Below are 11,341 nucleotides of genomic sequence, written 5' to 3'. Positions count from 1 at the left end.
GGGGGGAGGGCGACACTGGGCGGGGGGGGGCTGCTGCAGGGTCTGTGTGCGTGTGTGCATGTGTGTGCATGTGTCAGTGCATGCATGTGCATGCATGTGCCTGTGTGTGGATGCATGAGCACTTATAGACATACATGCGTGTCTGTGTCCTTGAGCGTACGTGGGCATGCATGAGGTGTAGGTGTGTGTATATGTGTGTACATATATGTGTCTCCGTGTGCACGAGTGTGCCGAGATGTGTGTGGGGGCAGGCAGGTGTTTGTGTCCCTATGTATGTACATGTTCCTCCGCATGTGTGCATGCATGTGTGTGTCTGTGTCCTTGGCAAGGGCAATGCATGAGTGCATACACATGTGTGAGTGTGTGTGTCCATGCATGGACGTGGACACATGAACATGCACAGGAGTGTGTGCCCGTGTGTGCATTCACACGCGTGAACATGCAGAGGTGTATGTCTGTGTCACGGTGCATGTGTGTGTGCAGGGGCGTGTGTGAGGTGTGTGTCCTGATGTATACATGCACATCCGTGTGTGCGTGGATGTTTGTGTGCCTGTGTGTGCACGTACCCTCTGGCTGTGTGCATGCCCCTGTGCATACATGCACCTATGTGTATGAATGTGCATTGGTACATATGTGGGGGCGTCATCCCGCCCCAGACCCCCTTCCCCAGCAGCTCTGTGTCCCCCAGCCCCCACCCAAGGGTGTCCAGAGGGGACCAAGCTCCCCAGCTTGGGGAGGGGCTGGGAGTCGCGGGCACAGCCACGCTGGGCGGATGGCACCATACCCAGCACATCCCGAGCTTCCCCAGCCCCTCATTCGGGAGCACGGAGATTTTCTTGGGAAATCTCCTGAAAGGAGGGTGTAGAGAGGTGGGGGTCGGTCTCTTTTCTCAAGTCACAGGCGACAGGACGAGAGGAAATGGCCTCAAGTTGCGCCAGGGGAGGTTCAGGCTGGATATTAGGAACAATTTTTTCACTGAAAGGGTTCTCAGGCATTGGAATGGGCTGCCCAGGGAGGGGGTTGAGGCCCCATCCCTGGAGGTGTTCAAAAGACGGGTTGATGTAGTGCTGGGAGGTCTGGTTTAGTGATGATGCTCCTTGTTTGTTGTGTGGGTGTCTATTTTTGTCAGTTAGGCTGACGGTTGGACAAGATGATCTTTAAGGTCCCTTCCAACCTAGAAGATTCTGTGAATCTGTGATTCTGTGAAAAGGGATTCCAGTGCCCTTGGGAAGCGCCTGCCGGTGTCGGTGATTTTTCGGTGCTGCCTGGCAGAGGTTGCCCACTCTGCAGCCGGGCTGCCCCACGGCGCAACTCCTTTCTCACCAACCATTCCCAGCCCCACGGCCTCCCCGGCTGCCCTTGCGCTGGGCCAGGGAGTCGGTCCAGGTTTTCTCAACATGATCCAATGGTGCGCGGGGCAGGCAGCGACGCTGCTCTTTGGGCACACATCCGTTGTGCCCGGGATACGCCTGGCGCTGGCTCACCTCTCTCCTGGCTGTGCCAGTGCTGAAAAGCCCGGTGAGATGCTTCCTTTCTTGGGACTTTCCATGGACTTCATGGACTTTCCATGCCCATGAGGTGTCCTAATGCCTTCTTTGCTCCTCATTTGAGTCACACAGAACCCCCTGGTCCCCGCTTCCCTGTCCCCCACTGCTAACGGCTCTCTTCTCTGCTGGCTGCAGGTGACCAGGATGCTGCACCATGGGAAGCACTGGAGGTCCATGTGCAAGGGGCTCGTCCTGGGGACCCTCCTGACCAGCTTCATGCTGCTGCTCTACTCCTATGCCATCCCTCCGCTGCAAGTCAGCATGACAGAGTGAGTGTGGGGTCCCCACGTGTGTGTCCCCTTGGCAGCCCGGCCACCCTGTTTCACATCTGGCACCCCCAAACAGAGATGGTCCCGGTGCTTTCCAGGCTCTGGTGGCTTCACATCGAGATGTGCCCTTCCTACAGCCTCCTGTTGGAGACTGCACCTGTCCCATGGGTGGGAGGGAAGGTGAACCCCATCTCCCCAGGCAGTTGGGGACATTCAGCCTGTGGGGCCTGCTGCACAACGGCAGCTGGCACTCAGCTCCTGGCTGATGGAGGGGATGAGGAGGTGCAGGTTCATGTTTCCTGGGAGAAGGAAAAGCGCCATGGGAGAGGTTCCCCGGCAGCCAGGAGCAGTGGGCAGTTATTCAGGCACTCTTTATCAAGGCCTTGTCCTTCACAAGTAATCAGAGCGCTATCACACGTAAACTCTTACCCACGGAGATGGGCACGGGTAGGTTCAAAGCTCTCTGCCACCTGTTGCAGCAAGTGCTCAGTAATGCCTCCTGGCATTAAATTTATGTCTCGGCTTACCTAAGAGATCCCACCTGTGGAAGTTCCATAAGCTACGTGTTGAACCGCGCTGCCCCGCACTGCCAGAGGGGAGCATTGTCAAGGATCATCTTTGCAACTTCATTAATGGTGTCCAAAGTCACTTGACACTGGGGCCTCTGTTCCCTGCTCTGGGCATCTCAGATAACATACAAGTTGTTCTCGCTGCTTCCCAAGGGCCTGTGAGCTCGTCTGGGGGCCGTGCTCTAGAGTTATGTCCCTCTACTTGGATGCTGGATCCTTCACAACTCCTACAAGGGCTTAAGAGCTTCCAGACCTCAAAAGAACGTTATCAGCTCCTGTTTGTGGAGTTATGGCCATAGAGAGCTCATCTCAATATCACCTGCACCAGAACCACCATGGCCGTGCCTGAGGGGAGGGATGGGGGACCCCCTGCCCAGGTTGTGCCGATGCTGGTGGAGACTGGCCACCATGAGGACCCCTGTAGCAGTGCATCCTCCGTGGCAGTGGTTGTCCGAGGGGTGAATGAGCTTGGTTTGGTAGCTTGGAGGTGCACCTGATGTCAGGGTGGTGGTGGTGAGCTCTGTCCTGCCAAGAGGCTCTTGCCAGATGGGTGCCCTGGTCCTACTGGGCATGTGGCTGATGGTGAAGAGGGCTCTGCCCAAAACAGGGCTTGTGTCTGACAAGGAACCTGGGGGGTGTGAGCACCTGTCCCCAGGTCCAGAACCTGTTCCCAGGTCCAAAACCTGTCCCCAGGTCCAGAAACGGTCCCCAGGTCTAAAACCTGTCCCCAGGTCCAAAACCTGTCCCCAGGTCCAGAAACGGTCCCCAGGTCTAAAACCTGTCCCCAGGTTCAGCTCCTCCAGGAAAGAAAATGGGTGAACCTTCATGGTGTCTGGGCCGTGTTGGCTGAGCTGCCCTCACCATGACCTCCTGTATCTTCCCCCCACCAGGATCCCTGTCCCCTCCTCCTGCTCCTCCTACCCAGCCCCCGGCAAGGCGCTGGCAGCGGCCAACGGCACGGGCAGCCCTTCGGGAGGGAGCTGCCTGCCCAAGCTGAACATCATGTTCATGAAGACGCACAAGACAGCCAGCAGCACCATCCTCAACATCCTCTTCCGTTTTGGGGAGAAGCACCGCTTGAAATTCGCCTTCCCCAACGGCCGCAACGACTTCTACTACCCCTCCTACTTCGAGCGCAGCCAGGTGCAGCACTACCGGCCGGGCGCCTGCTTCAACATCATCTGCAACCACATGCGCTTCCACTACGAGGAGGTGCGCAAGCTCCTGCCGGCAGATGCCACCTTCGTGACGGTGCTGCGGGACCCTGCCTACCTCTTCGAGTCCTCCTTCCACTACTTTGGGCGCGTCATCCCCCTCACGTGGAAGCTGACGGGGGAGGACAAGCTGGCAGAGTTCCTCCGGGACCCCTGGCACTACTATGACCCCAACGGGTTCAACGCTCACTACCTCCAAAACCTCCTCTTCTTTGACTTGGGCTACGACAACAACATGAACGCCAACAGCCCGCTGGTGGAGGAGCACATCCAGGAGATAGACCGCCGGTTCCACCTCGTCATGTTGCTCGAGTACTTCGATGAGTCCCTGGTGCTGCTGAAGGACCTGCTGTGCTGGCAGCTGGAGGACATCCTCTACTTCAAGCTCAACGCGCGGAAGGGCTCCACCGTCTCCCGGCTGACACCTGAGCTCTATGAGAAAGCCACGTCCTGGAATCTCATCGACGCCAAGCTCTACCGCTATTTTAATGCCACCTTCTGGCGTAAAGTGGAGGCCTACGGGAGGGAGCGGATGGCCAAGGATGTGGCTGAGCTGCGGCGGGAGAACGAGAAGATGAAGAGCATCTGCATCGACGGGGGACACGCTGTGGATGCCAGCGCCATCCAAGAATCCTCCATGCAACCCTGGCAGCCGCTGGGGGAGAAGTCCATCCTGGGCTACAACTTGAAGAAGAAGATCAACAAGAAGCACCAGAAGCTGTGCCGCAAGATGCTGACGCCAGAAATCCAGTACCTGACTGACCTGGGGGTCAACCTCTGGATCACCAAGCTGTGGAGCCATGTACGGGACTTCCTGAAGTGGTAGGGGACAGTGGGCACCCCGTTCCCCCCAGGGAAGAACCAGGTGCTTTCCTTTTTCTTACTTCATGGTGTCTTTTGGTTGGACGTGAGCAGAACTGGCCAGAGGCTCTGGCACCCGGGAACGCTGGGAGGACTTTCTGTCACTGTCCTGCCGAGCCTCCACCTGGGCCTGGAGGGGACACCAATGTCACCCACCAGCAGGAGGAGCGGAGCCTCCCTGCCTCTGAGGGGTCCAGGACTGGCGGTTTGGGGGTGGGTTTTTTCCAGCAGGATCCACTTCTCCCTTCCCCACGGAAAGGCAGGAGGAGGTGTTGGTGAAGGACGTGGCCTCGTCACAGCGGGAGCAGGACATCCATCACCAGGTGGCGGTGCGGGCAGGGATGTGCCCTGCTGGTGGTGGCAGGGAACCCCAACCTCAAGGAGCTCTTCTAATCACCCCATTTCCCTTGAGCCCTGGTTTTGGGGCTGCAGGTCAGGGCCTGCTGCACCACTCCAGCGGGTTCCAGCCCATGGGTGTGATGAGCACAGCACATTCTCAGCCCACCCACAGCCATCGGTCCCTGGCGGGCTGCCACCCGGAGCCACCCGGAGAATGGAAAACCCACCCCAAAAGCCCCCGCCTTCATCAGCAGGCTCATGGCCCCCATGGGTGAAGGGTGGCCATGCAGCAGGTCCTCTCCCAGCCCCACATCGTCCCAGTTAGAGGGCCCTGGTCCCTGCAGGGGACATCCCGGGAGGTCCATGGGGTCTGGTGAGAACTGGTGTGGGGAGGAGGAGAGCAGGGTCCGGTGGCCGCCGTCCCAGTGATGCCATCCCTCGGGCACAGGGGGAATGCCAAGGACGAGGTGTGTGTGTGTGTCCCCCTGGCCGTGGGGCAGACAGCCCTCAGGCGTCCCAGCCGGGCTGGATGACATCGGCAACGCCGCGTCCTGCCGAGAGCGGCCCTGGCCGGGCAGAGCGGTGGCACCCGCAGCTGAGCTGCCCCCGCGGCAGAGGGACCCCCGCCGGCCCCCCCGCCCGCCTTCTGCTCCCTTTGTAAAGCCCAGAAATAAAAAAAGCAATTCTACTTTTGTAAAATAACTGTATATTTGGCAGTTTTTAATATAAGAATTATCCAGCTGGTCTCCACCTGTCTCCTTCTTCTCCAGGGGGTGGGGGACGGGGACCCCAGTCCCTGCTCCTCCCGAGGGATGGATCCTGCTCTGCCCACGGGGATGACCCCACAGCCCCTGGGGGTCCCGGCTCTGCTCCCCCTGTCAGTCCTGGAGGTGGGGACCCCCATGTCCCCTGGGCAGTGCTGAGGAACAAGACCCCCAGTGTGAGTGGGGGCCTGGATCTGTCCCTGCTGTCCCTGCAGAGCTGCCTGTGCTGGCATGGGGCTTCCACAGTGTGCAGATGCCACCAGGAAGTGGTGCCACCATGGTTCCTCAGGGACACCAGACCCCTGGGACAGCCCTCACGGGTGACACAACTCACTCATGCCACCAGGTCCCGGCTCTGTTGCTGGTGGGTGCAGCCCATTTTCAAGGGTCGCCCCAGGACTTGCACTGGTGCTTCTCCAACCGAAGCACTATTGCTGGCGGTATTGGTGTGGGCGCCCACTGGGGCCACCAACTCAACTATGCATGATGCTGCCCATGGACACTGGGATGGGCACTGGGGACACAGAGCCTGGGGCACCTCCCTGAGGTCCGCAGGTGTCTCCCATGACATGCTGAGGTCTCCTGTTGGGACCAGGGGCCAAATTCCCCCTCAGCCACTGGTTCCTTCTGCAGATGGGGTCATGGAAAAGCACCTTGCGAGGCAAGAGGCTGGCTGCACAGCCCATCTGGCATGACGTCCCCATGGGGACATGTCTCATCTCCCTCTGTGCCCATGCCACCAGGTCAGCCCATGCAGAGAAGGCTGTGATAGGGTTTATGGGCCACCTGAGATGGACAGGACTCACGGACACATGCACTTCACCAGGTCTCTGTCCTGGCTGTGGCCAAACTGCTGCCCCTGACCAGTCTACCTGTGTCCCCAGGACCACCTTCCTGGAGAGCGGCTGACAGCAAGCCCTGGGGTGGGGAGCAGCAGCTCTGCACTTGCTTAGATCCAAAGGGTGGAAGGAAAGTCCTCCTGCTGGTGTCCCTTGTCCCAGCACATGGCAGCCTCCTCTTATGGGCTTTTGTTCTCAATAAACGGGACCAAGCTGGGACTATGGGTCCAGGAATGTGTGGTGGGACCGGGGCTGCAAGTAGGACCATAATGGGACAATGATAGTGCATTGGAGACCAAGACCATGTATGGGACCATGACTGAGTGGTGGGATCAAAACTGTGAAAGCCTAGGACCATGAGATGGGACTACACTATGAGGTGGAACTAGGAACGTCCCTGGGACCAAGACTGAGTGGTGGGTCCAGACCATGTGGAGAAACTGGGACCAGGGCAAACCGGTTGGACCAGGGGCAGATGCAGGACCAAAATGACATGGTGGGACCATCACTGTGCATGGTGGATGTGGGACCGTGCAGTGGGACATGGACCTTGCTCAGACCAGGGCCACCTACGGGACCCAAGCGGTAGGACTGAGACTCTGTGGTGGAAAGGGGACTGAGCAACGAGTGCAGATCCTTGTGGTGGGGCGGGGATGGTGTGTGGGACCAGCCCCACGCTGGGACTGCTGGTTGGCTGCAGAAAATCAAGCAAATCCCCCAAACCCAGCAGCACCAGCTGGGGCCTGTTGACACCCAGCCCTGGTCCTTTAAAGGCACCCAGGTGGTGGGGCTGGAGCTGCTGCTGCTGCTCCTCACTGGGGATGGGGCTGTGCTGGTGGGTGCTGGTGTGTGGAGCTGCGCTGGGGGTGGCAGGTGAGTGGAGCTGGGACCCTCTGGCTGCTCCCCTCAGTCCTGCCCACTGGCTCTACTGGGGGAGGTGGGTGGTGGCATCCATGTCTGGGTGCAGGAGGGTGGTGGGTGCCTCTTGGTTTAGCCTGGTGCTGGTTCTTGGTGCCCTCCTGGATCTGCTGGTGCAGATCCTCTTGGTGGAGAGGAGTCCCCTAAAATGGCCCTGTGCTCTGGGGATGTGGGGCTGGAGCAAGGGGGCTTGCTAGGAGAGACCTGTGCCCCCAGGTCCCAACAGGGACCTGGTTTGTGGGTGGTGACTAGAGCTGCTGGCAACGGTGTCCCATCCCATGAGCAGCTCCTGGTCTGTCCCCAGCCTCAGCCAGGGTCACGGTACTGGGAAATGCTCTTGGTGCAGCCCATCTGCTCCCAGGCATGCTGGGTGCTGAGGTGGCTGGGGAACACTTCACCTGGCACTTTGGGAGGGTTGTGGAGCACCACCTTCTCCAGCACCCACCACCACAGTTGACTGCAGTACTCCTGTGCTAGGGCCTGGCCACCAAGACTGGGGGAGGCCCAGGCTGGGGGAGCTGGGGATGAAGGAGCACCCCAATGTGTCTTAACCCAGCTGAGCTGGGTGCTCTGTTCTCCTTTGTGCTGCTGCCACCTGCCCCCCATGAGTCCCTGGGAGAGCTGAGGACCTGGATGTCCCCACCATGCCTGAGACATGCTCCTCCAGCTGCTGCATGCTCAGACCCACTGGCTAAACCCTTCCCTTGCTGCAGGGACCACCACAGCTCCAGATACTTCAACGTCCTCTGATCACACAGTGGTGGCTTCAGTGATGTCCTTGGTTGTGGGGACAAGGTCTGCAGGCCCAGTGCTTCCTTCTGCCACCATGCCTGGTGGGGCTCGTGCTCACCCACACCCTGAGGAGCCCAGCATGAAGTTCACCTTGAGGCTCCTGAACAGTGAGTACTCTGGGTCTTGTGTTGGGTGCCAACTTTGGGGGATGACACCACAGGATGGGTCCAACTGAGAGCCCGGGGCTTGACTGTCAGCACCCAGGGCTTTCTCATGAGTGGCCTCAGTGCTAGGGCCCTCCAGAGAAGGTGGCCATCCCTGCAGGACCATCCATCCCAGTCTTGTGGAGGGTGTAGGGCTTTGAGATGTTCCCCATCCTGTGCTTGACTCCGTGATCAGCTTTTTGGAGGCCAGCTGCCCCTTGTCATTCTGATGAGTGATGGTGGTCCTTCTCAGCTCCACAGGGAGGGCCAGGAAGGTGCTGTAGCTCCGGAGAGCAGGCAGGGAAGCCAGACTGGGGTGACAGAGCCGGGACAGCTCTTGGCTGCCAGGGACAGGGGGTGGGCTCTGAAGCTGGGGAGCTGCAGGCAGGTACCTGTCTCACAGGAGTGCAGGCGAAGACACCTATGGGCGATGGTCTGGCACGTGTCTGATGTATCCATCTGCGGTGGGACAGGCTTGAGGATGTCATGCTGAGCCCACCCTCCTTTCTCCTTTAGGGGACCCCAGTGCCATGACGAAGCCACTGGTGCTCAGACCTGGCTCTGCTGTCCACCTGGAGGCCAGGGTTGACTTCAGTCCTGGCATCTCCCTGAAGATCTCTGTGGACCAGTGCTACGGGACTAGCTCAGAGCAGCTGGGGCACTCCAGGAGGATCTTCATGGTGGTGAACAGCCGGGGGTCAGTGCCTATTGGGTGGGAGGTGGGAACTACCTCTCCAGGTACCCCAAGGTCCTGCAAGGCATTCTGATGGGGAGGGATGTCCAGGGCCTGGGGACAGCCTGGGAATGTCCCTGTGGTGCTCTCCTGGCTCAGGTGCCTGCACGGGCAGAAGCTGGTGACCATGTCTGTCCAACACCGGAGAGGGGTGTCTACTCTCCAGCTTACCATCCCAGCTCCCGTCCTGGAGGATGAGATGGAGGAGGAAGAGGTGAGGTTGGGGTGATGTCTTTGGTGGTGGGACGGAGGCCCTACTGGGGATGACCTGGGGCATCCTGCTCCCTGTTGGGGTGGTCTCAGCCCCATGGGGTTGGGTGTGAGGAGAGCAGGGTCCTCGAGGAAGGTGGTGACGTGCCCTGCCTGGGGCTGATGGCTTGACAGGTCTACGTGCACTGCCTGCTGACAGCGTGGGGCCCCGTGGGCACCCGGGGACATGGCACCAGGTCCTGCTTCTACAGCCAAGCCACAGACAGGTACGCTCAGCCCTGGCACAGGCTCCCTCATGGTGGCCCAGGACCCAACCACCCATGGCTGCTTTGGGAGCAGAAGCCACCGGGCAGGGGGACCAAGCCACCCCACTGTGGTCTAGATGCCACCTCTACCCCTGATAGCAGGGTAGCATCACTGCACATCCCAGCTCTGGTGGGCCCCTCTGGGTGCAGGTGCACTGGGGAGGTGCTGATGGGAGATAAAAGACCCCTTTGGGGTGGCCAAGACCTGCAGAGCTGGAGGGACCTGCTGGCATGGCACCATATGGGTCTTGAGGGGGAACCCCTGGATCCCCAAGCTCTGTCCTCTCCTCGCAGCTGGCACAATGCAGAGGACCCTTCGCAGAGCGCCCTGTGCCACTGCTGTGACACCGGCTGTCCCCCCGGTGACACCCTCCCCGGAGAGCTGCCAGGTACCAGGGATGGGATGGGATGGCCCCATGTGATCTTGGGGGGCTACTGGGTCTGGGACAGGCTTTATGGGCTGTGTCCTTCTGCAGGGTTCCCAGGAGAGGGGACACCCCACTGGGAGACAGTTGGACCATTGCTGGTGCAGAAGGAGAAGGTGCCATGGTACGAAGGTGAGCGGACAACCCCAAATGTCACCCCATGGCCCCAAAGCCACCATCCCAGGTGTCGAAGCGACCTCTGAACCCCTTATTTTGTCTTTCTCTGCCGTCCCCAGAGCCGTGCCGCACAGTGAAGAGGTTCCTGTTGGCCGGGCTGGCCCTGGTGGGCAGCGCCCTGGTGGCAGCCACCCTGGTGGGGGGTCTGCTGGGGCTGGCCTTGGCTGCGTGGCGCCTGGGCGGGCGCCGGCGGAGACAGCGGCGGCTGAGGCGGCAGTGTCCCTTCCACGCCGAGCTGCGGAGCGTGGTGAAGGCTTTGGCCCCCAGGGAGATGAAGAAAGGAGGTGAGGTGGGTCCAGACCACCACAACCTGGCACAGAGCTCGGTGTGAGCTGGTGACCTCCTTCCTCCCCAATAAAAGGTGCTTTGCTTTTCTCTAAAGCTTCTCCTGGCAGTACCATGTAGATGCCACCACGGGCTGGGGACATGCCACCACCCCTGGAAGCCACGTCTCCTGGTGGTACTACTAGGTCTGGCTTCCAGGCATGGTGGCACATCTGCAGCCCATGGTGGTGGCCCATGGCAGGGGGGAATTTGGGTCCCTGGGGGCACCATTGAAGATCTTGGACATGGTGGCAGCCCTTTGGAGCCAGTCCCCAGGATGGTCCATGAGGCTGGTAGTGACTGCAGAGGGATGGGTGGGCTCCAGCTAGGAGCTGGTGGGGTGACCAGGGAGGCTTTGAGTCTGCAGGGAACCTCCCCCATCCCGGGGTGGAGATCCCTCAGGGGCTGGGATGTAGCTGGACCCATGGAGGGGACATGGCAATGGGTCCCCACCAGCTCTGGGGCGGTCACGATACCCAAGCACCACCCAACACTGGGTCGGGCTTGAAATGCTTTATTAGGACCAGCCATGGGGCAGGGTGGCCGCTCCGGGGTGTCACCGGAGCGAGGGTTCACAGTCGATGGGTCACAGCACCCCAACAGCAGCAGTGTCTCGGTGTCCCCAGGGTGGGGAGGTCAGTGAGGGGCCGGGGGCTCTCCCGGTGCCCCATAGAGCTTGCGGAGGCTGGAGTCCATCAGGAAATCCACGCTCCTGTGGTGGGACCGGGGGGATATGACAAGGAGGGGGGCTGGATGGAGGTGTCCCCAGTTCCCCCCCAGGACCCTGTCCCTCATGTCACCAGGGCCCCAGCCTCACCCTGCTAATCCCCGGCTCAGCTCCCACTAATCCCCGTCCCCGTGGGGCCGTGTCCCGGCTGGACCCAGCAAAGGCCCTTTGGGGTGGGAACTGCC

General features: G+C 60.3%; 3 protein-coding genes across 4 annotated transcripts in view; 2 read left to right on the top strand and 1 right to left on the bottom strand.

Moving 5' to 3' along the window:
- The window catches only part of GAL3ST1 (galactose-3-O-sulfotransferase 1), a 7,684-nt gene extending 2,146 nt beyond the window's left edge, over nucleotides 1–5,538 (top strand). For both annotated transcript variants that reach the window (XM_014937349.1, XM_014937269.1), the window contains exons 2-3: nucleotides 1,683–1,816; nucleotides 3,276–5,538. In XM_014937349.1, the coding sequence (XP_014792835.1) occupies nucleotides 1,692–1,816; nucleotides 3,276–4,425 (1,275 nt within the window). In that variant the 5' untranslated portion in view covers nucleotides 1,683–1,691 and the 3' untranslated portion in view covers nucleotides 4,426–5,538. The remainder of the gene's footprint in view (nucleotides 1–1,682; nucleotides 1,817–3,275) is intronic.
- Nucleotides 5,539–8,954: 3,416 nt separating this feature from the next.
- Nucleotides 8,955–10,575, top strand: LOC106884822. The gene is made up of 6 exons (XM_014936539.1): nucleotides 8,955–9,202; nucleotides 9,373–9,464; nucleotides 9,798–9,892; nucleotides 9,980–10,060; nucleotides 10,165–10,394; nucleotides 10,501–10,575. The coding sequence occupies exons 1-6, from the start codon at nucleotides 9,032–9,034 to the stop codon at nucleotides 10,573–10,575; spliced, it is 744 nt and encodes a 247-aa protein (XP_014792025.1). The 5' UTR covers nucleotides 8,955–9,031.
- Nucleotides 10,576–10,927: 352 nt separating this feature from the next.
- MTFP1 (mitochondrial fission process 1) overlaps nucleotides 10,928–11,341 on the bottom strand; it is a 2,579-nt gene continuing 2,165 nt past the window's right edge. Inside the window, 1 exon segment of the mRNA XM_014938346.1 lies at nucleotides 10,928–11,141. Coding sequence (XP_014793832.1) covers nucleotides 11,066–11,141 — 76 coding nt within the window. The 3' untranslated portion in view covers nucleotides 10,928–11,065.

This window comes from Calidris pugnax, unplaced genomic scaffold, assembly GCF_001431845.1.
Source record: "Calidris pugnax isolate Ruff unplaced genomic scaffold, ASM143184v1 scaffold7, whole genome shotgun sequence".
Lineage (NCBI taxonomy): Eukaryota > Metazoa > Chordata > Aves > Charadriiformes > Scolopacidae > Calidris > Calidris pugnax.
Note: the sequence above shows the minus strand (reverse complement) of the source record. Positions and strands in the feature narration are given on the sequence as shown.

Coding starts and splice junctions, on each gene's coding strand:
- LOC106884822 (XM_014936539.1), top strand. CDS start 9,032: ATGTCCAGGGCCTGGGGACAGCCTGGGAATGTCCCTGTGGTGCTCTCC. Junction 9,465..9,797: donor TACAGCCAAGCCACAGACAG/GTACGCTCAGCC, acceptor CTCTCCTCGCAG/CTGGCACAATGCAGAGGACC. Junction 9,893..9,979: donor CCTCCCCGGAGAGCTGCCAG/GTACCAGGGATG, acceptor GTCCTTCTGCAG/GGTTCCCAGGAGAGGGGACA.